Consider the following 20,681-nt stretch of genomic DNA (forward strand, 5'->3'; position numbering starts at 1 on the left):
TCCCTGCCAAGACTCTCCATGCTGTGCTACTGTTATAGTTCTGTTTTGTATGCCCACTCAGTTCTCTCCTTCCCTATCTTAAGTGTCTGGGTTTGTTTAGTTAGTCTTCCTACGGAAGCCCCTCCATGCATCTGATCAATACTATTGCCTTTGGAATCATAAATCCTTGCAATTCAGTTTGCCTCTTTTTATTTTCTTTTCTACTACCACTGCTGAGAAATGAGTGAATATTTTCACAGAGCTATGCAGCGCATGTGGAAGACCTTGATCAGAGTCCATCTGAAGACCTTGTCCTGATGGGCAATTGTCAGTTCAGAGTCCATCTTTCTATATGTGTCACTGCATTATGTTTCCCCATGCATGTAGTTTGGTAGTTTTAACTCTACCGAATTTTGTATGCTCTTTAATGGCACCGCTTACTCAGTATCATGAAAGCCTTCTGCAGTTCTTAGGCGTCAGCCCTTGTCCTTACTGCCTAGAACAACATTATTTCACTGGGAAACATTATGTTCCTTCCTGGTCAACACCTCTTCAGTTTGCTTTATCAATAGCTTGATAAAAGGCACAAAAAACCTTTCTCCTTCGTTCGGTGTCTTTGAGAATCGCTGAGCAGAGTGAGAAGCTTCCTTCATATCCCATGGCTTCACCACTTCTCTAAAAGCCTTTGTCAGCATACCTTGCTGAAAGGTTTTGGAAATTCCAGTAGGTTATATAATCTGGATCTCCCCGGCCACATGCTCCTCTACCCTTTCAGAACTTTCTGTGTTGATTCACATATAAGGCTGACTTGACTTTAATGGAATACTCCCTCCGGAAGCACACAAACTACCTGTCCTCGGTTCCTCATACCACTTCTTTCCCAGGAGGTGCTACGTCAACGGGGTTTGTCCAGGGCTCACTGGCAACTCAGAAGCCGTGGCTGCACCGGTGAGCTCCAGCCCTTTGAGCGCTGTCCCAAAAGGCAGTCATTGAGACTGAATATGATGGCATTTTACGTCTGCTCTCAAGTCTTCTTTGTCAGTTCATGTGGAATTCTGCTCAGGCCCAGAATCAAGTTCGATCTTTGTCTGCTCATCTTCCTTGTTACTTTCCTGCACATTGAATGGAAAATCAGCAGGCTAGACTGGAAAGGCCAGCTACTAATGAACACCCCTGTGCTGCCCTGCCACTGATGGGCTAGTGCAGCTGCCTCTTCTCTGCTCACTGTCTGCTCTGACCTCTCTTGCCATGGGCTAGTGAGAGAAGCTCCTGGTTGAGGCCTACTGTTTCTACAATGCCACTACGGCAAGCACCACATTGAACAGCAGGGATGTCTCATCAGCAAAGAAAAATTCCCCCAGGCAGGGTAGTGTTTCAGAGGGTAGCATGCCAGAGACTCATCTTCGATAGGCACTGACCTGATTTGCAGGAATTAAAGGAATTGTCACAGAACTGTCACCAGCCTTCTCCAGTTTTAGTCCCAGGGGAGGCGATACTCTTCACGGTCCCCCTGACTAATTAAATTCATGAACCAAACATAGCGGAGACTGAAGACCGCCTTCTGTCAGCTTCCCAAAGAAACACGAACTGTGTTGGTTATTGGCCCTCCAAAATCTGCCTTGGACGGTGGCCAGCAAAAGGAGCAGCTCACGGCTGACATGCTGCACAGCTGGGAAGCGCTGAGGTGCTGTGTGGTGAATATAACCTAAGATGGTTTATGGGACAGAACAGTAGGAAGGCTGAACTGGCAGGAGTCACTATCAGGAATTATTGTCCTTGATTTCTCTTCACGTGAACTTAAATTTCTCTTCATACCCCCGGTACTAAGTAATAAAGAAGGGATAAGCAGTTAGGGACTAGATGACACAAAGCTGTAGCATGGCATAGGTACACAAAAGTTATCAGCCAAAGCTGTGCCCAAAAGCTAACGATGATATAGACGTAACGAATAAAAACAGAAAGAAATGAGAACTAGTGCTAACAGTCCTTATGCCAAGGAATCTACGGTCTTTATTCTCTAGATACTGACATGGTTACAAGGAGTAATTACAGAAGAAAGTGACCAGGAGGTTCACATTTTGTGCAGCCCTCAGGTCACTTTGCTGCCTCATGGCATCCTCACTCTTCCTCTTCTATCTTCTTGCCATGAAACTCCCGGCTCCTTGCTCGGAGCTTGTTGACCTGCGACTCTGCAATGTCAGCCCGCTCCTCGGCTTCCTCCAGCTCGTGCTGGATCTTGCGGAACTTGGAGAGGTTGACATTGGACAGCTCCTCCTGTGAGGGGAGAGGGAGTCGGTGGTGAGGAGCCCAGGGCACGGGTTTCACTCCTCCCACGCCTGGGCCTCGCCAGGCTGCAGCCCTTCCCTGGGGGAAGGCACAGATCTCCAGCCCCCACCCACCACTGCTTACACATAAGCCTCACACAGACCTCCTCATCCTCTCTTATTCAGGACCCCACTGTGACAACCTTCACCAGTACTGTGTCATGCCTGAGAAGCAATTTTGCCCCTTGGGTTTGTCATTTGTCTACTTATTCTCCCACTACTTGCTGCCCAACTACGAGTGTGACTTAGTAGGTTGAGAAAGCCCCTGAAGCCTTCTGCTGCTGATTACTAGCAGAGATTCATGAACTTCAGTTAACTCCAGTCAGTGCATGCGGCTCCTGGGTTGTTTAGTGCGACCTCCTGTATAAATCAGGCTGCAGAACTTCCCTCAGTTCATCCCTGACTGCGGGGTGCCTAGAACTCAGCCAGGTGTCATGACATGACAGGAGAAGAGGATGGCCAAGACCGTTGTGTCTTGGGAGTTTCTTTCATGCTCCTTTCCTGGTATTCTTACTCGTCTCAATGAGTGTGTTACTTACAGCCTCCTCAGCTTGTCTCTTGTAGGATTTCACCTTCATCTGCAGCTTGTCCACCAGATCCTGCAGCCTCAGAATATTCTTGCGGTCTTCCTCAGACTAAAGCCGTTGGCAAACAGGAAAGAGAGTGAATTTTTGGTTCGCCACCATTTAAGGTCAACAACTCCTCTTGGGGCTGGTGAGTGCAAAATTTGTCTTGCTGTGAGAAAACTGGGTCAGCCCAAGGAGGCCTCCTGCCTTACCTGGTAGGTCAGCTCCTTCACCCTCCTCTCGTACTTGCGCACGCCCTTCACGGCCTCAGCGCTGCGCTTCTGCTCAGCATCAACCTCCCCTTCCAGCTCCCGCACCTGCAATGAGAGGCCCATCTTTGGAGCTTCCCCGCTGGCTGCTCACGTGACAGGCTTGCACGTGCACGAATACCAGCCCTACGCACTCTGGCCTCCAGCTTCTGGATTTGCTTCTTGCCTCCTTTCAGCGCCAACTGCTCAGCTTCATCCAGGCGGTGCTGCAGGTCCTTCACCGTCTGGTCCAGGTTCTTCTTCATCCTCTCCAGGTGGGCGCTGGTGTCCTGCTCCTTCTTCAGCTCTTCGGCCATCATGGCTGCCTGAGGAGAGCAAAGGGTCAAAGCCATTTTGGGGCTGGAGACGGTTTGGGGGAGAATACATCCACCACCAGCGATGAAAGGAGCCCACGACTCACATCTGTGATGGCCTTCTTGGCCTTCTCTTCAGCATTGCGGGCTTCCTGGATCATCTCCTCCATTTCACCCTGAATTTGCATGACGTCTGTTTCCAGCTTCTTCTTGGTGTTGATCAAGCTGGTGTTCTGTGCAACAGGGAAGACGTGATTTGTACTGTTAGACCTAATGCCTCCACATCAAGCGTTAAAAGTGTGCGTATTGGTTATCAAAGTCTTTCATGCTGGAGTCCTCTTTAGAGCCACAGCGGCAAACCAGGCATTGGTGGCTGGCTAGCTTGGCCGTATCACAGCATGGCTGACAAGTGTTTCCAGAGTAATCTCTTAGAGGATGCCCAGCGATTGCATTCTTTGATATCCCTTGTTGAGGGTATTAATTTCCAGCAGAGCGCCTGACCTGGGTGTGGAGGAGCTGCACACGTTCAGTGGCATCCAGGAGCTCCTGCTCAGCCACTTTCCTTGACCGCTCCGTCTGCTCCAGGGCTGCCCGTAGCTCCTCTACTTCAGCCTGCAAGAGGTTTGCCCTGCGCTCCACCATGGCCACCTGCTCCTTCAGGTCCTCCTGTGTCCGGAGAGCATCGTCCAAGTGTATCTGGGTATCCTGTAAAAGAGACAAGAGAAAGTGCAAGGCAAAAGCGTGAGCTTGGCTGCCAAACATGTCAGGGATGTCCTTTGCCTGCCTGTAGCTTTGCTGAACGGACCTTGAGCACCGCCTGTGTGTTTCTCAGGTTCTTTTGTGCCTCTGCAGCCACGCGGTTGGCATGGCTCAGCTGGATCTCCATTTCATTCAGGTCTCCCTCCATCTTCTTCTTCAGCCGCAAGGCCTCATTCCTGCTCCTGATCTCAGCGTCCAGGGTGCTCTGCATGGACTCCACAATTCTGAGGTGGTTTCTCTTCAGCTGGTCAATCTCCTCATCCTTCTCTGCTATCTTCCTGTCAATCTCAGACTTCACCTGGTTGAGCTCAAGCTGGAGGCGCAGGATCTTCCCCTCTTCGTGTTCTAGGGAGGCCTGCACAAGTCAGTGGGAACAATGAATTAAACTAAGTCTTCCTTTCCACGTAATCTCTTATGCAGTACTTCATGAAATCTAGGCTTGCTTTTCTGCTATCTCTGCAGATAACTCTTCCCATACTTTCTGTCTGGACATTATTTATTAGGACGGTGTGTACCTCAGCTTCTTCCAGTGAGGCCTGGATTTCAGACTTCTCCTGCTCAATCTGCTTCTTGACTTTCTCCAGCTCATGAATCGCTTTTCCTCCCTCCGCAATCTGCTCCGTGAGGTCGGAAATCTCCTCTGTGCAAACAAAGACCCACGGCACGGTCAGGCCCCGAGCAGAATGGGAAGGGTCCTGCCACACCACGGTGACAGGCATCTGTGCAGAGCTGGAGGCACAGGCCCCTGTGGAGCGGTGGGTAGTGGTGGATCGTGGGAAAGCCCTGCCAGCAGCAGAGGGCCAGGGACTTACGCTGCAAGTTCTTGTTCTCACGCTTCAGCGTTTCCAGGTGGTCCAAGGACTCCTCATAGGCATTCTTCATCTTAAAGAGCTCCGTGCTGAGAGAGCGAGACTCCTTCTGGGAGGCTTCCAGCTCAGCCTGCGTTTCCTCATACTTCTGCTTCCATTCTGCCAGGATCTGAAGAGAAAGAGGACCTCGGTATGGATGTGGCAATCAGGAGGGGATGCTCTGCCCAGGAACCCCACATCTGGAGCCCAACAGACCTTGTCAAAGTTCCTCTGCTTCTTATCCAGAGCTGCGCAGGCAGCGTTCGATCGCTCCACTTCAATCATCAAGTCCTCCACTTCATTCTGCAGCCTCTGCTTTGTCTTTTCCAGGGAGGCACATTTGGCATTCACAGCTTCAACGTGTTCCTCTGCATCCTGCAGGCGCTGTGCCAGCTTCTTCCTGGGAGAGGTAAGCACCGCTCCAGGTTAGAGCTTGGACAGGAGCCAATTTTGTACTGGTCACGAGAGGGCAGTTGGCCACCTTAGGGGCTTTGAGGCTAGTGCTTTTCATGGTGTTTTTTTCTGCTCCAAGACTGCACGCAGCATAAAGGCTCTATCACTTCTGTGCCCTAACACCTACTGAGTATTTGGCCTCTCTTAGGCTACCTAGCCCTAAAGGCTACGTTTCTCCTTCCAGTCTACACTTTTCTCACAACATATTTTCCCTCTCCCCCTCCCTCTCCCCTCTACCACAGAGACAGTACAGCCCTGCCTTCGTCCCACCCTTATCCTAACCCGCTCTCAGAGAGTCCAATTTCCAATTTCCCTTGACAGTCTCTGTTCTCCAGCCATTCCACATCCCTCTTCCCACGTACTTGGCCTCCTCCAGCTCCTCCGTGCGCTGAATAGCGTCTGTCTCGTATTTGGTTCTCCACTGGGCCACTTCGCTGTTGGCCTTGGACAGGGCACGCTGCAGCTCCCCCTTGGCTTCCTGCTCCTCCTCATACTGTTCCCGGAGCAAGTCACAGTCGTGGCGAGCAGACTGCAAGGCGTGGGCCAGGGCGTTCTTGGCCTGTGGGGACATTGGGTTTGGTAACCCGAATACTTGTCTGGAGATGCCTCTTGACAATGACATTATAACAAAACTCCTAATTAGGCAAATGTAAAGCTGGGAGCTGATGAAGCCTTCATCAATGTGTTCTGGAGGATCAGGGTGTGTTAGTGACAGGTGCCCCGGGTACAGTAACTGCTGTTTCTGTAAATGTTTTGGCATATGTGTCTGAATCCTGCCTTAGAGAGTACCATCAGAATCTCATGAAAGCCTTGTGGATGACTTCCTCCAGCATCAAAATCATCACGCCACCTTCCCTCTCCAGCTTCTGAGTTGGGGTACGTGCATTTCTGGTGTTCTGTCCAGTACTACATGTCTTTGGGGGAAGAAGGTTGGGCCATGTTTGGTTTTACAATATGAAATATCCTAGGCAAGATTTTCCAGATTCATTGAGGGGTGACGTAGCTTCTTAAAAGAACAGTTCTATCCCCAGGAAAAAACTTTTTATACTAAACCTCCTCACCTTTGTTTCTTCCTCTAAATGTCTCTTGAGTTCCTCAATCTGTTGGGTAAATCCTTGCTTGCCCCTAGACAGCTGAGAAATCAGAGCATCCTTTTCCTCCACCTGGCGTGAATATTCACCTGGGAAGGGTACCGTTGAAAAAGGTGACTAGACTATTAATAATCTTACAGTTCTCGCCTGTCAAGCAACGTAATCAGGAGTGGCCTGGAGAGGTTACACCAGTCATCACGTTGCACCCTGTGGTACGCTCATGGCGCGCACCTCGGGAAGGAGGATGTGGTCTCACCTGATTCTGTCTGCAGACGAGCCCTTTGGGTATTGAGGTCATTGATCATGCGCTGATTCTGCTCCTCCTTTGTTTTAATCTCACTCAGCTGGTCTTCCAGAGTGCGGCACATCTTCTCCAGGTTTGCCTAGGTAGCAAACACAAGGAAGGAAAGAGATGAACTCCTGGACTCTGCCTTATCCTCACAGCAAGGATCCTTTTTGTGAGAGAGAATGTGGCTGGTAGAGGTAGCCATGTGCCGTCCCTTGGCCCTGTGAGCACGTTCTACTGCAATTCTATACCTTGGCTTTGGAGACGGACTCCATGTTGCTGGCCAAGTCGTCAATCTCCATCTTCAGCTCACTCTTCTCCTTCTCCAGCTTCTGCTTCACCCGTTGCAGGTTGTCGATCTGCTCCCCAAGCTCAGCGGTGCTGTCCGCATGCTTCTTCCGCAGGGCAGCAGCCGTCGCTTCGTGCTGCAGCGTGGCCTCTTCGAGGTCGCGGCGCATCTTCTGAAATTCTGCCTCACGCTTCTTGTTCATCTCAACCTGAGCTGCCGTAGCCCCTCCTGCTTCCTCCAAGCGCTCGCTGATCTCCTCTAGCTCCCTCGAGAGGTCAGCCCGATGCTTCTCTGCTTTTGCCCGAGAGGTTCGCTCTGCCTCAATTTCCTCCTCCAGTTCCTCAATACGAGCCTGGGGAACATTAGGGACCCTTCGCACCCAGGCCCTCCTCCTACCTGAGCCGAGACTGGGTGAGAGAGGGGAAGGGACACAGACTTGCCTGCAGCTCCTTGATCTTCTTCTGTAATTGCATGCCCAGGGCTTGCTCATCCTCAATTTTGCTCTGGATCTGGCTGATTTCAAAGTCTTTCCTTTGGGCAAAGAAAGCCATGTTAGTGCCTGAACAAAACCACCCAAGCGCCCCAGCCCAGCACTCAGGTGCCCCACAGACACACTCACTTCTTCAGTTTCTCGTCCAGCTGCTGCTTATCATTTTCCAAGTCCATTATGCTGTCGTTTGCCAGCTTCAGGTCTCCTTCGAGTTTCCTCTTGGCTCTCTCAAGGTCCATGCGCAGTTTCTTCTCTTGCTCCAGGGACCCCTCCAGCTAAACAGAACAAGACCATCGGTGCTCTGCCAGCCACGTCTCACTCCATACCTGTCCTGTCCTTGCTCTATGCCTGCGTGCTTACATCGTCCACTTGCTGCTCCAGCTTGGTCTTAGCTTTGGTCAGCGTATTGACTTTGTCCTCTTCTACCTGCAGGTCATCCAGTGTCTGCTGATGGGCCTCTTGGAGGGCTTTCTTCTCTTTTGTCAGCTTGGCAATGGTCTCGTCCAGGGCTGCCATCTCCTCTGTCAGGTTTTTCACCTGTTGATTGTAAGAAAGTGACAAAAGTCTGTGGGGAAATCTTGACTGCTAGTGCATTGAAATTTTCACTTTGCAGTGCTTACTCAGGAGCTTGTTTTTTATTCAGGCTGCCTAGAGCCCCGCTCTGATGCCTCTGCTCTGTTCTAAACCTAGCTTTGTTCTGAGGATATGAGGCTGGTGTGGGTGGCATCTGTGCCTTCACCCTTATGTGATTCCCGTGTTTGTGTGTACCTTGTTTTCAGTGGCATGCTTTTCCTTCTCCACTTTGGCCAGCGTTAACTCAAGGTCATCAATATCTTTCTTCAGCTCTGAACATTCATCCTCCAGTTTCCTCTTCTTGGCTGTCAGCTCAGCATTAATTTCCTCCTCATCCTCGGCTCTTTCAGTCACCTCCTTAATTTTGGCTTCCAGCTGGATTTTGGTTTTGATGAGCTGGTCACATCTTTCCTCAGCATCAGCCAGGCTATCTGCTTCCTGGTGGGGAGACACAGAGTCTTGGGGGTTGACATGTTTTGAAGTTTCTCCGCTCTGCCTTTTGTATCTCTGAGTAGGCATGTGCTGAAATGGGAACTGAACCTGGCCTTCCTCTCCAGCAACTGGAAGATCTGTTTGGGTGTTTAGTGGGAAACCTAGTCACCTGGAATCAACGCTGATTCCAAATATTTTGTATCTCTTAAAAATGTGTCAAAGAGAGGGTAGCTGACAGAAAAAGTGTTCAATAACTTCTTCTTTTAAACTGACTCTTCATGAACCTCATAATATTTGTGGAGTAAAGGCTTTTTGGGAATAAATTAGTGGAGGAAGTGGTGTTTTGTTTTCTGTGAAGAAGTTGCCTTTTCCTAACTGGGTTTGAATGGGAAGCATCCACATTTCTGAAAGTAATCAAGGCCTTCTGGTGTAGCCGTAAGTAGGAAGAGTGGGTCCTTCTCAGGTTTGCCTTTATTCTGTTAGATAGATACTCTGCTTTGAAGGTTGAGCAGATGAGATATTTCCCTTCCGGGTCAGAGCTCTCTGCTGTGGATTACGTGTTGGTTAGTGTTACATGGCTCTTTCCTCAGACAGCAGGAATGCCGAGTCTCATGCGGGGCTGCCACAACACTCACCATGCCCCTGCTGTGCCTGTTTACTCAGTGTTAGCGTGTGTGATTTAGACTGTTTCCTACTGCACGTTAGTCAGCTTCCTGTGAGTCTCTGCTTAGGGTAAGAACCATTCTGACTGTATATCATTCTTTTCCCAGGGACAAATGAACGGTGATACTCACCGCCTGTACTTGGAGCTGCAGGTCATTTTTTTCCTGCAGCAGGGTCACCATTTTCTCTTCCAGCTCCTTCCTCTTTGCCTCAGACTTTGCAAGCTCTTCCTTGGTTTTCTCAAACTCTTGTTTCATGTTGGCCATCTCCTTCTCAGATTCTGCACTCTTCAGCAAGGGCTTGATCTTGAAAAACAGCTTCATCCAGGGCCAGTGCTTCACATTCATGAATGCACGTACATTGTACTGGATGCAGAAAATAGCATCCCTGAAATAAAATCATGTGACTATTACATGCCCTGCGCTGGATGATTTAAACTCCGTTAGCCAAGTACCGTAAGAACATGATACATGGTTGAGAAATGTCTACCTCCTCTCCACCATTCTCTGATACTCCACTCTCATCAGGAAGCCCCTGCACCTGGCTTGTGTCATGGTCATGATCTGTGCTAGTTTCTCATCTCTCATCTCCTCCAGCAGACCTATCAGTCCAGCTTTGAAGAACACCTGAGGAAATGGAATATTGCAGCACATCAGTCTCAAGTAGCACAGAACGGAAGCACATAGTGTTTGAATGCAGGACTTGTTTCTACCTTGGTGTGACCAAATCTGTACTGAGTGTGGTCCACATCGATGGACCCAAGAAGCTTCTCTGAAGCCTTCTTGCTATCCATGAACTGACCTTCTGGAATAGCACTTATATTAAGCACTCTGTATCTGTAGAAGAAAGCATAACAGGAAGCAATCCACATTACTGAAACCACTACTGTGATTAAACCTCACAGGCTTCTCTGTAACAGCTGACTATCTGACTGAATTATGGACAGTCTATTCTTTCAAGACAGTGTAAGTGAAGATTTCATATTGTTAAATCAGAATAGAAGGGAATCTTGATAATCAGCTGTGTCATATCATCATGAACTACTAGTGAACAATTTTATATTACTACTCAGTTCCTTGTTCAAATATTTGTATTAAAATAGTCTGTTCTCAGCAGCAGCTCTCTGTGGGTCATTTCCTGCAATAGCTGACTATGTCGTTGATGGGGACAGACCTCAATTAAGAGAGTTCAGAGGCATTTTTTAGGATGTTGGGTGGAAACGTATTTTTTCTCATATGTGATGTTTCTGTGTGAAGGAAACTTTTATTCTACCCCATCATTTTCCAGTAGTGCACTACTGTAATATGATTTGATTACAGAGTGTATGCACTAATCTGCATGGTAAATATGATGCTTAAGCAGTTTAGGACATAAAAAGTGTGGCACAGGAAAAGAATGGGGAGAAAGGCTCTCACCTTTGTCTTGGACTTAGAGTCCAAGAGAATCCTCACCATCAATATAAAATCAATCATTAATTCACAATAAAACATGTCTATGTTACTACCTAGGGACTTTTTGAAGTATAATGTTTAAGTTTGTTAAGATACTCAGGCTATTCAGCTCGGTCTGAATGCGGGGGAAATAAGGAGCACTCTTACCTCTGTTTGAAGTCAGCATACAGGACTCTGCTGGGGAATCCTTTCCTGCAAATTCTGATGCCTTCCAGCACACCGTTGCACCGCAGCTGATGCAGCACCAGCTCATGCTCCATGGCACCTAACAAACACCACAGTTCGTGACTACCCCATTGTTTGATACTGAGGAGGAGATCGTCTGTGGCTTGAGTTTTCCTCCTACTGGATCCCCTTACCAGGTGTTTTTGTTTCATTTGGGATGATGCATCGGACAAAATGGGGGTGAGTGCTGCGTAGATTTGTCATCAGCTTGTTTAAATTCTCCTGTGAGATTACAAGGTAAAGTTTAGCTCAACAAATGGAAGATCTGCATGTATTTCATCCATGGAAAGGACGTAATAATTTGTCAGATTTAAACCATATTGCAAAATTTCCATATTAGTGTACAAAAGCTTATGTCTTTATCCATCTTTTTCCATTGAACATTACTGTTAAAAGGTGATATAATTTGGTTACTGTGGCTTCATGATTTATTATTTACAAAACCTGGGATAGAACTTATTTAATAGCCTGAGATTTATGGCTTTGAAAGTCACAACCAACCCTATGCTTCCTCTGCTGAATCAATAAACTAGTTAGGCTTTTATATGTGATCTCTATTTCATAAAAAATGCTGAACTCTGTGCAATAGCTTAAAGAAATTGACCTATTTCAATGTCACATTTAGCTTAAAAAAATAGAGGTGTATGAAAACAGATCTAAATAACATCATCCTCACCCATTGGAAAGGATTCTTATTGTGATATATTGAAAGAATATCATCTATGTTAAAAACAAAAAAAAAAAGAAGAAACTAGTCCAGCACTTAAATGGAAAGAAAATTTACCTATAGCACATAATCTTCTTCATGCTCTGGCTATTTAAATCCAAGAGTTATAGAATCACTTTTCACATTTTAAGTTCTATTTCTTCAAGTCAAAAGAGACAAAGTCAGGAAACCAGAACATACCCGGAAAAGAGCTGAGACTGTCTGGAAAGAAGAACCCTTCTTCTTACCACCCTTTTTGCCACCACCCTCTGTAAATGAAAGAAGGAGAAAACAATGTTAAAATATAGATGTTGAACATTGCACTACAGAACATAAAACAATTTTTAAACTTTTATGTTTCCTGTTTGATTTCCTGTCAACATTGTCCCACATTGAAAATACAATTTTGACAGAGCTGACCTGCATCTGCTCCACCATAGTTGGCAAAGAGTAAGGCCAGTGTCTTCACAGAGGATTTCTGGTACAACCCGATGACAGTTTCATTCAGGGGGTCCTTGTTCTTCTCAAGCCAACCAGTGATGTTGTAATCTACTGTACCAGCGTAGTGTATCAGGGAGAAGTGGGCCTCAGTTTTGCCTTTTGTAGGCTTGGGCTTCTGGAAGTTGCTGGACTTGCCCAGATGCTGGTCGTAGAGCTTGTTCTTGAAAGAGGTGTCAGTTGCCTTGGGGAACATGCACTCCTCTTCCAGGATGGAGAAGATGCCCATGGGCTGGAAGACATTTCAACAGACAAGAGGGAAAAAGAGATTCTTTGGTTGGAATGAGGTTAGTGTTAGGACGGAATCAGAAGATAAGGTTGCTTCTGTTCTTTTCTGGTCAAAATGCAACAGAAAATAAAGTGAGGTTAATCATTTTTCATCCTTGGAGTTTCTCCTTAATTGTGGAACTACTAACCATTGCTGACAACATTACAAATTACAGAAACACAGAGCACTTTAATAACAAAAATCTATCATTTTAATCCAGACATAAACAAATTCTTTATGTGTCCCTCAGTAACCAGAGAATTCCAGCATTAATGCACCTGAACAGGAAGGATACCTTCTCAATGAGCTCAATGCAGGCAGCCAGGTCCATCCCAAAGTCAATGAATGTCCACTCAATTCCTTCCTTCTTGTACTCCTCCTGCTCCAGCACGAACATGTGGTGGTTGAAGAACTGTTGCAGTTTCTCATTGGTGAAGTTGATGCACAGCTGCTCAAAGCTGTTGAACTGCCAAATGTAAAACAAGATGCAATGTTTTCATGGTTCAGTGATCACCACAAGGCTTTTCCCTGTGTAGCTCTGATCCTTCATGTGTCTCATCAGATATATACAAGGCCCCTTCACTATCTATTCTCCCAGAAATCCTTCAGTTGGAGTTTACCTGCATTTTCAAGAGAGAAAATAGTTCTAATTCACTGTAATGTAGAGATATGGTTGCTTGTTTGTTATCATTCCATATAATACAGATACTTTAATTATGATATTTTTTCCTTATCCCTTTGGAATCCCTTAATTCTAAAGTAAATTTAGTAAATAACTTTAGCACAACTTCTCCTATCAGAACAAATATATTACTAGTCTCTGCCTCTCCCAAGACCCCAATCATGAAGACTGCCTGAGTTTCTTACTCAAATATTTTGTTGTTCCTAAGATATCTTTTCTGAGCTTTAGATACCTCCATGTGCTGGTGTCGAAGCTTTTGGGGTTCTTTCACCAAAAGCATGATCATTTCCTAATCTCTTTCAATAATTTCCATCAACAGCATAAATATTTCTAAACTCTTTCAATATTTTTCACACCTTTGGGACATATAGTTTTGTCTCAAATTTCTTACTTTTTTCTTTTGTTTTAAGTAAGATTAATATTCTTGCACGCTGTGGTATTATTTTTTTTCTTATTAATACCTAATGGTTGAAAAGGCCAATCTCTTTAGTAGTGAGATCTTTTGATCATTGATTTTTACAGAAAATATGACTTTTCATGAAAGAAGACTTAGAATTTTCTTAACACCCGTTGTCCCTTCCATGAAGCTGTTGTGAAATCCCTCTTCCTTACATCAAAGATCTCAAAGCCAGCAATGTCCAGGACACCAATGAAGTACTGTCTGGGTTGTTTGGTATCCAGCTGTTGGTTGATACGAATAACCATCCACAAGAACATCCTCTCATAGACAGCTTTTGCTAGAGCACCTACAGCATTGTTCACCTAAAGCAGAGGGTAAATATGGAAAAGTTACTGCACAGAGAAATTTTAAGGAATTTTAATTGCCTGAAGATGAGAATTGAAGTATAATCATGTATTCCTGGTAACCAATTATTTTACCTGCTCCACAGTTTGACCCTTGGTCACAAATTCATTCCCAACTTTGACTCGAGGATAACATAGCGCTTTGAGCAGGTCAGCTGAGTTCAGGCCCATGAGATAGGCAGCTTTGTCAGCAACTGAAAGTCATGAGAGACAAAGAAAAAATTGTTCATTGGACAGGGACTGGAATTTGACCAATAGATGTGTGTCTCAGAAATGACACCAATGTTCAAAATTCTTGACTGCAAATCTTTTAATCTAGTATAATAGCAAGCATATTGAATATGGGGAAGCTGTGAAAGCCAATATTGCTTTTTTTTAAAAAAAACTAGTTATCAGTAAGAAACCTTTCCTTGACTATTTTAATTAATTTTATAACTTTAATAAATTTCACTTTACTACTTGGCGTCTTCATCAAGACTTAAGAAAGCTGTTATATTTAAATAGACCCCAATCTGCATTGACATAGGAGAAATATGTATATGCCAGAGCTAAATCTAGAACCTATACATTCAACTAGAAAAGTTGTATTTTCAAGGAACACCATCAATACCCTCTGCATGCTAAGTGGAAAAATGCATGAAATTAGCCCATCAAAAAAGCTAACTGAAGGAGTACCATTCAGTAAGATAGGTCAGAAAATCAAGTTCATAGCTTCATGGACACTCAAAGAAACATTACTTAGTTGTCACTTGATTAGGTTATAATTTCTGTCCTGTCTATGAAAAGTATCATCCCAAACTGATTTCTTTAGTAAAAGGTCAGTTGTTAAGGACCTTCTGTGCCATCGGGCTCTGCCTGCTCCTCTCGTTGCTTCTGCTTGAACTTCAGGTTCCCGTAGTGCATGACAGCCCCTGTCAGCTTGTAGATGGCTGTCTTCTCATCAGGAGTGAAGCCCAGGATGTCAATGGCACTCTGCAGTTGAACACAATGAGCACAATGAAAATACGTGTCCTTAGTAGGTCACCTCTGTCACCTTCAAGACATGTACAGTAGGTACCTTTTTGCTGTGTTACTTACATCTGTAGCCATCAGCTCCTCCTGGTCATCAATGCTGGGAACAGTGACCTCACCTTGACTCACAAAGTGGAAGTCATAAGGGTTGGTGGTAATGAGGAGCATGTCTGAAGGCAGGAAAAGGCAAGGCACAGGCTTAGTTTTGCCAACCAGGGAACAGAGGGAGCTGTTGCTCAGTGATTATCCTCAAAAAGACATAATGATCTTTCGTACCAATTAGCTCTGGCTTCTTGTTGGACGTGACCTGATAAAATATGTGGTAGCTTCTTTCTGCCTTGAGCTGGAAAGTGACTCTGGACTTCTCCAGCAGATCTGGCAGGGAAGTAGAAAGAGTTAGGCACAGGAAGGCAGATGGTGCTGGGAAGTTGGCAAGGACCGGGGTCAGGCCAGGGGAGCCTCTTACAAGTTTCAATGTCAGCAGAAGCCAGTTTGCCTGTGGCTCCAAAGTGGATTCTGATGAATTTGCCCTGTTAAGTGGAAAAAGAAGCATCATTTCAGCCAGGATGGGTTATTCCGGCACCTCCTTTGCATGGAATACTGCTAGGGCCATCACTTATCTTGTAATGAGGGGGAGAGATTTTGTCCAAAGCAGCAACTTACAAAGCGTGAGGAGTTGTCATTCCTCACGGTCTTGGCATTTCCAAAGGCCTCCAGCAGTGGGTTGGCGCTGATGATTTGATCCTCAAGCGTTCCCTGCAGGATGACAATAGTTATTGCTGGTTTTCCTTTCCAAAAATCATGTCAGGAACAGAGGGAAGCATTGATTCAAGACACTCTCTGTTAATTTACCTGCATTTTGCCAGACTGCTCCTCCTTCTTCTTCTCCCCACTCGCTGCAATTATTGCAAAGTACTGGATGACACGCTTTGTGTTCACAGTCTTCCCTGCACCGGATTCTCCGCTGCCAAACAAAGAGAGAAGCAGAGAGCATGTGGTCAGGCAGGAGGTCCCCTGGCACCCGGCAGCCCCTCAGGGACCCGAGCAGGGAGTGTACGTACGTGATCAGGATCGACTGGTTCTCGCGATCTGTGAAAAGACAGAAAGAGTTTTCTTAGGGCTCCTCAACTGCAGAGAAATAAAAATCTATGACACAAACTGTGAACTGAAGCTTTGTTTAGGTGTGCAGTTACACTAGATAGCCATTTCCCAATTAAAACGCCCTGATAATATAACAATTAATCCCTTCCAGGATATTTTGAAGTTTCCCCCATAAAAAAATAAATTCTTTTTTGGCTATGGATAAAAGATAAATTATAATAGCTTCCTTTTATGTTAATTATTTTTAAATCAAGATTGATATTTCTATTTATACAAAAGAACCAAACACAAATATTATTTTACAATATCAATACGATTAAAGTGATTAAAACATGTAACGTAAAATGGATTGACACTTTCTGGGTATTCAAAAGCCTCTGAGATCAGTCCATTGGCCCTCATGAGTTCAAGGATTTTTTTGAGCCAGGCATAGTATAATGTTATGTAACCATTGGGTAGACTTTGCATGAATTCATCTCCTTACTTGAGTCATTGAAATAGACCTTTAGGACATATGATTTTCTTTGATAAATAATATACAGGACTTAAGTATGTTGTATTTAATTTGTGATGTCCTCTGTTTTTTAAAAGATGTTTCAACTGATAGTTGTTTTGATGCTTCCTAGCTGTTCAAATGTTTGACAGAAGAAAAGAATTCATTCTGATTTTGCTTTCTATACAGCCCTTAATTTCTGTACAACTCTAGATTTTACAAATTTCTGTCATATATTCCCTCAGTTTTCTCTTCTCTGTCTTCAAAGTTTCCTTACCTACTTAATTGCTATTTGTACTGAATATATTTCATGCTTATGAATATTGTTTTGTCCCTTCATGAACATTTTCAGATTCATTATCTCCTTTTTTAATATGAGAAAACTGGAACAGTCTGCATTGCTCAAGGTGTCAATGTTCTGTTTTTAATGGAATATGATATCATGGAACTATTGCTCCTTTTGTTCTCTTTTTTTTTTCTTCAAGGTAATCTTAAAGTTAATATTCTTTTCTTCTGCCTTAATGAGCACTGAGCCAAAATTTCTGTAGCATTATTCATTGTAAGCCTGAGATCTTATTCTTGGAAGGTAATAGCCATTTGTTAGCTAGCCATTCTGCCAATCTTCCATTTCCTGTTGTAACTCCTGCCTTTTAGGCTCTGTCTTTCACTTATCATTTGGGGTTCTAGGACAGTAAAAAAGCCCTGATAGTGCACTTATTTGGATTTGGATCTTCAATTTATAAAGATTCCTTCTTACTTTCTAATATGCATATTATATTAGCAATGTTTGATCATTGCACTAACACTTCTGAGGCATTGCTAATTCTCCTTTCCATCAGACTTTTTACTCTGCAAATACAGAACTTAATTCCCAAACTTCCCTCTACAACTTTCCCAGTGTACTTTCTGTGTTATTTTTCTCATTTAAAGATGGGCATTCCAGTTTAGTCAGCTGACATATATGATGTAAACATGACTCCATTTGTTCAAAGATTAACTGCAGAGAAAAGGAAGATTTTTTGCTGAAGTACAAACTATAATGTCATTTGAAGGGATATCAAGCAACTCACCATTTAACATGAACTGATAGGCATTGTCAGAGATGGAGAAGATGTGTGGAGGGGCCTCCTGGCGCTTCTTGCCTCGGTAGGCCAACACCACCTCCGGGTTGTACACCGGCAGCCACTTGTAGGGGTTGACAGTGACACAGAAGAGACCCGAGTAGGTCTGCGAGGAAGGGAGACACCACGTTGGCTTCCACGTAGCCTGGCAGAGCAGTTTCTCCCAGCTACACAAAGGAAGGCTGCTGCTGCTACTTACGTAGATCATCCAGGCTGCATAACGCTCTTTGAGGTTGTACAGCACAGCGGGTTCATGGAGGTGGGTCATCATGGCCATGTCCTCGATTTTATCATACTTGGGAGGGTTCATGGAGAAGATTTGATCTTCCTTCACGGTCAGGGTCTGCCACATCAGAGAGAATGTTATATGTCAGCTAAAAGTCCAAAGTGAGAATTAAATTATGTTCTCAATACTTGCATTTTCCTCACCTCTCCTGCTTCGGTCTGGACAGTGACCTTCCCTGATTCCCTGCTCTGGATTGTCCCTTTCACAAAGGATTCCTTAGGATGCACCACAAAGACAGATGACTTGGCATCAAAAGGCTTGTTCTGGGCCTCAATTCTCTCCTTTTCTGACTTTCGGAGGTAAGGAGCTGCCTCCCCAAAGGCTGCCATCTCAGAGTCTGGAGAAGTCATGTCTGGACTTTATTGAAGGCACACCAGCAGAAGACTCTAAGTGGGAAAGAAGACAATTTCACTCAGACAATAGTTTTCTGTGCCGGTGATGAAATCTCTTACAGTTTCTGTATTTACAGTGTTTAATCTAGTATGCCATTTTTGATAATGCCTTTTGAAAGCACGTTCTGATTTGAACACCTATGTACTTATATCCCACTTGAGAATGAGACAGCATTCAAACAAATTTTAGTCTTTTAACTACAAACAGAATTTTTAATGTGGATTATAATTTTGCAATGTTATCATACTGGTGAGTGTTTTGCCATATTACTACTAGTATATTGACAAACTAAGCCTAAAGAAAATCTCTCACTTCTGTTGCCCTTAATTATGAGCAATGAGTCTCCGAGAAGTCCTTTCACTGCCCATGATCTGTGGAAAGTTAATTTACTTACTTTCACACTGTATATGTCTTACCAGGTTCAGTCCAATCCTGTCTTCAGTGGATATGAATACCAAAAATGTGGAATGAATATAGTAAAATTACCTCAAGTTTATTGGACTAACAGTTACAAACTTAGGGTGTTGCCTGCTATGACATCAGAGGTTCTAAGTCAGTCACTAGTATATTAACAAGTCGGTAACTTTCTTACGTTCCATAGTATTCCAGAGACAAGTTGGAAATAAAAAGATGCCATGGAAAGCAGATTGAAAATTTCAACTGTCAGAATTAAGCCCTCCCTTTGGTTATCAGAAATAATCAGAATGCAGTGAGACATGCAAGATAAAGAGAAATTGCTCAGTCTCTGCAGTCCTACAGAACCCATGCACTTACCTTGACACATTCAGTGAGAGCAGGGCAAAATAGTCCCAAGGAGATTTTATAGAGTCTGGTATGCAGATGCTCTGGATTCTTCCTCTTTCTTCGGTCAAAGCATTTTTGGCCAACCTTCTTTGGCAAAGCATTGTTTGGCAGACTTACCTAAAGACATAATTGTCATTTGATTTGACTAGATATAATTAGAAATTTTTTATATCTTACCAGCTACATGGCTATATCTACTATAAATAAATTGACAAGAGAATTAAGGAGAGCATCTCAAACAGTTAAGGCACTTAGAGAACTTGGATGCAGGACTTATGTATTATGCTGACATATTTCTGGGTGACTTTGTGATCCATCCAAGATAGTTTGTTTGATACAGAGTGCGCCAACAATTCAAACTGTACAATACATGTAGTAGCATTTATCTTCTTCATATGATGCTGAGAGGTCTATAGAGAAATACTTGAAAAATAGTAGTATACCAAAACCTACAACTCATTTTGACTAAAACCAAGGTGTTTCTCTTGAAAATAGAAAACCAGAAGCTTACTGTAGCTCAGATCCCTACAGGGACAATATAGCAACTCTTGAAAAACAGCTCATGCATAGAGTGCTTGAGGTGATTTCACAGAATCACAGAAATGCATAATGGTAGTGGTTGGAAAGGACCTCTGGAGAGCATCCCGTCCCACCCCCTGCTTGAGCAGGCACACCCAGAGCAGGGGCACAGGACCGCCTCCAGGAGGGGTGTGAATGTCTCCAGGGAAGGGACCCCACAGCCTCTCTGGGCAGCCTGTGCCACCGCTCTGGCATCTGCACAGGAAAGAATGTTTTTCTCATGTTTAGCTGAAGCTCCCTGTGTGTCAGTTTGTGCCCATTGCCCCACTGGGCACCATTGAAAAGGGTCTGGCCCCATCCTCTTGACACCCGCCCTTTAGAAAATTGTAAGTATTGACGAGATCCCCCTTCAGCCTTCTCTTCTCCAGGCTAAACAAACCCAGGTCTCTCAGCCTTTCCTCACCAGGGAGATGCTCCAGCCCCTTATCACCTTGGCAGCTCTGCCCTGGCCTTGCTCCAGCAGCTCCCTGCCCTTCTTGAACTGGGGGGCCCAGAACTGGACGCAGCACCCCAGATGTGGCCTCACTGGGGAAGAGCAGAGGGGGAGGAGAACCTCCCTCGCCCTGCTGCCCACACTCCTTTCCATGCACCCCAGGACACCATTGGCCTCCTTGGCCCCAAGGGCCCGGTGCTGGCTCAGGGTCACCTCGCTGCCCCCCAGAACCCCCAGGGCCTCTCAGCAGAGCCGCTCTCCAGCAGGTCCCCCCCAGCCTGTGCTGGTGCGGGGGGTTGTTCCTCCCCAGGGGCAGGACCCTGCACTGGCTCTTGTTGAATTTTGTTGATTTCCAGAGTCTTGAGATAAATACAGATGCTGATGGATATAAAGATATTATAAAGATAAATATAAAGGTATATTACATGTAAAGAAAATATATTTGAAATATATTAAATTTCCCATAAAACTGAGCTATCTAAAGACATGCTGCATGACCTAATAATGAACA

The 20,681-nt window shown here is 44.9% G+C and overlaps 1 protein-coding gene across 1 annotated transcript; it reads right to left on the reverse strand.

Moving 5' to 3' along the window:
* Positions 1–1,966: 1,966 nt before the first annotated feature.
* Positions 1,967–18,343, reverse strand: LOC142065114 (myosin heavy chain, skeletal muscle, adult-like). Its single transcript, XM_075110959.1, has 38 exons — positions 18,105–18,343; positions 17,875–18,018; positions 17,625–17,781; positions 16,022–16,049; positions 15,813–15,924; positions 15,624–15,716; positions 15,427–15,490; positions 15,237–15,335; positions 15,027–15,130; positions 14,783–14,921; positions 14,025–14,143; positions 13,758–13,907; positions 12,759–12,929; positions 12,118–12,427; positions 11,899–11,966; positions 11,126–11,213; positions 10,914–11,031; positions 10,028–10,151; positions 9,805–9,941; positions 9,447–9,702; positions 8,416–8,658; positions 8,008–8,184; positions 7,777–7,922; positions 7,598–7,688; positions 7,120–7,509; positions 6,839–6,965; positions 6,553–6,671; positions 5,854–6,050; positions 5,255–5,438; positions 5,003–5,168; positions 4,706–4,830; positions 4,237–4,545; positions 3,933–4,136; positions 3,539–3,664; positions 3,273–3,443; positions 3,082–3,186; positions 2,843–2,938; positions 1,967–2,253 (listed from the first exon to the last, which is right to left on the reverse strand). The coding sequence occupies exons 1-38, from the start codon at positions 18,309–18,311 to the stop codon at positions 2,098–2,100; spliced, it is 5,820 nt and encodes a 1,939-aa protein (XP_074967060.1). The 5' UTR covers positions 18,312–18,343; the 3' UTR covers positions 1,967–2,097.
* Positions 18,344–20,681: the final 2,338 nt, after the last annotated feature.

The sequence above is a fragment of the Phalacrocorax aristotelis genome, chromosome 16 (assembly GCF_949628215.1).
Source record: "Phalacrocorax aristotelis chromosome 16, bGulAri2.1, whole genome shotgun sequence".
NCBI classification, from domain to species: Eukaryota; Metazoa; Chordata; class Aves; order Suliformes; family Phalacrocoracidae; genus Phalacrocorax; species Phalacrocorax aristotelis.

Bases quoted from the DNA above. Each gene is read 5' to 3' on its own strand.
- LOC142065114 (XM_075110959.1), bottom strand. From the start codon at position 18,311: ATGACTTCTCCAGACTCTGAGATGGCAGCCTTTGGGGAGGCAGCTCCT. The intron at 14,922-15,026 runs GTAAGTAACACA...GTTCAACTGCAG, and splicing joins AGGAGCTGATGGCTACAGAT to AGTGCCATTGACATCCTGGG. The intron at 2,254-2,842 runs GTAAGTAACACA...CTCCCCTCACAG, and splicing joins AGAGACAAGCTGAGGAGGCT to GAGGAGCTGTCCAATGTCAA.